This window comes from Mangifera indica, chromosome 6, assembly GCF_011075055.1.
Source record: "Mangifera indica cultivar Alphonso chromosome 6, CATAS_Mindica_2.1, whole genome shotgun sequence".
NCBI lineage: Eukaryota > Viridiplantae > Streptophyta > Magnoliopsida > Sapindales > Anacardiaceae > Mangifera > Mangifera indica.
Window position 1 is genome coordinate 4,980,449 of NC_058142.1, and position 2,297 is coordinate 4,982,745.

A 2,297-nucleotide genomic window follows, 5' to 3' on the forward strand; every position below is an offset into this window, starting at 1 on the left:
ATTTTAGTCTTTTTTTTGTTAAATACTAATTTTACCTTTAATCTTAACTAATAATTTTAACAAAACAAAAAGATAATCATAAGTGAAAGTTTGAGAATACATCAAACCTTAAGTGGGAATAAGTCGCATGCCCTTTATTCAATTGTCAACTTTTTGTCCGTTTAACTTGAAAACATATGATTATTTAAAAATTACCTTTTTGAGTTGATAAAAATAATATAGAATTCATGTCTCCAAAGGTTTTTAAAAAACAGAAATAATTAAGCCTAAAGAAACAGAACAGAAAAGAAGAAGAAAATTAAAACAACAAAAATTGAAAAAAAATATATATATAACTAAGTAACAATTAGTATTAATTAAACTAAATAATAAAGTTATGCGCACTTTTTTTTTATACACAATTAAATATATATATTTAATGTATTATATATTATAAAATAAAATAATATTCAATTATATCAATTATATGTTTAATTATAAGTGTATACCCATCATATGACCTAAACAGAAATATAAGCTCATAAAAAGAAGAAGCCCCTTATGACTCAATGAATGTTTGGCCCTCTGGTTTCTTTCCATGGACTGAATCAAGATAAGTATTAGGATCTTCTAGCATGAGAAACGAGTCGTCAAGACTATATTCCGTAACAAAAGGCTCAGAGTTGAAGAATCTATTATTACCAGCCACATTGCATGGATCCATTGTTTGCATTGGCGTCGCAGAGCTGGTTGAACCAAAGAAATTATCCCCCACATAATTCGCAGAACCAAAAGCATCTGCATTTTCACATACATTAGCTCCTTGCACTGCAGGCGCCGTGCCGGTTGAACCAACATAATTTGTGGCATTGCATTCGGTTTTTACCACTGGCACGGCTGTGCTGATAGACGCCATGTAATTAGGTTGTATCCACGGCAATGGAGGCAAAATAGGATCACCGTAATTCTCCAAATTGTATTGATTATGATAATGGTGCTCAGTTCCTTGCGTAAATTGTGCGAAGTTGTGATATCCAACAGCAATGGCCTTGTGATGAGGTCTTTGTATTGAAGCCATTGAGCCTGTGAAATCAAGGTTTTGTTGCAGATTAACCCCCTCATATTGCTGTATCAACGGCGCAACGCCGAGATTATCACCAACATTATGATCATAATTGCCCCCATCAGTTCCACTCATTTGAGGCTCCGAGATAATAGGGCTAGCACCACGGCTACTAGCTGCTTCATTCTTGTTCTTCGATTTGTGAGTCTTACAGTAGACCTTGCACAAAACCCAATCGTCCAACTGCCCGAATAATCAAAAGTTAGCAACATTTACATTAACTTAGGAAGAATTTAATCTCAATAATTAGAAGGATTAATTACCCTCATTTTGGCGTCTTCAAGAGGGACATTTGAGGTCGAAGCTGCGGCCTGAGATTTTTTGTTGTGAGCAGGTTTTCTTTCAGCAGGGGTGCTATGTTGATTCATTACATATTCATACATGATCCAATTAGTCTTTGTTGAATTTTTAGTGTTGCCATCGTAATAGACCAGTGACCTCTTGCTTGCTACTTTGATATTGTTTACCGTAACTGGCTGATCAACGCCGCTAGCCTTCCAATATCCATTGCCGGCTTGTCGCCTAGGCCGGTTCCCATGTGGGTACTTCCGATCCCTTGGAGAGAAGAAGTACATGAACTTATCTCCTTCTTTCTTATGCATATCTGACTCATAATTTTTAATTATAAGATTACCAAACAATAAAGAAAAGATGAAAACGAAGTTTGGTTTGTCAGAAAATTTTTTAATTTGGGTTATTATTAATTATGATTTTAATTTAATTAAATTGGATAATTAAATAGTTTAATGATAATTTACTAATGAACTTAAATTATCAATAAAGATAAATAAAATATATTGTAAATTCAATTCAAGTTTAAGAAATTCTTGAAATTTCTTGTTTCTTCAAAGAAGCTTATATAGAATTTTAAAAAAATAATTTATGCTATAAAAGAAGAGTATGCATATTAATCTTGATGTTCTACCTGTTAAATTAAAACATCATGAAACTCTTTAAAGAAAGAAACCCTAATGAGCCGTGCAAAAGAAAAAGTGAAACAAACATCAAGAAAGTCTTTAAAGAAAGAAACCCTAATGAGCCATGCAAAAGAAAAGAGATAAGTGAAAGGCAGGATAAACAATTTAGATATATAGAATAGCTGAGCACAAAAACAGAAAGAAACCTGCAAAGAGCCATGAACTGAAAAAGGAAGGAAGAAAGATTGAACTCGGGAAAAGATAAACATAATTAATGA

The 2,297-nt window shown here is 32.8% G+C and overlaps 1 protein-coding gene across 1 annotated transcript; it reads right to left on the bottom strand.

Annotated features, from left to right (window-relative positions):
- Nucleotides 1–538: 538 nt before the first annotated feature.
- On the bottom strand, nucleotides 539–1,704 carry LOC123218930 (NAC transcription factor 25-like). The gene is made up of 2 exons (XM_044640583.1): nucleotides 1,366–1,704; nucleotides 539–1,285 (listed from the first exon to the last, which is right to left on the bottom strand). The coding sequence occupies exons 1-2, from the start codon at nucleotides 1,702–1,704 to the stop codon at nucleotides 539–541; spliced, it is 1,086 nt and encodes a 361-aa protein (XP_044496518.1).
- Nucleotides 1,705–2,297: the final 593 nt, after the last annotated feature.

Bases quoted from the DNA above. Each gene is read 5' to 3' on its own strand.
- LOC123218930 (XM_044640583.1), bottom strand. From the start codon at position 1,704: ATGCATAAGAAAGAAGGAGATAAGTTCATGTACTTCTTCTCTCCAAGG. The intron at 1,286-1,365 runs GTAATTAATCCT...TTATTCGGGCAG, and splicing joins TTGAAGACGCCAAAATGAGG to TTGGACGATTGGGTTTTGTG.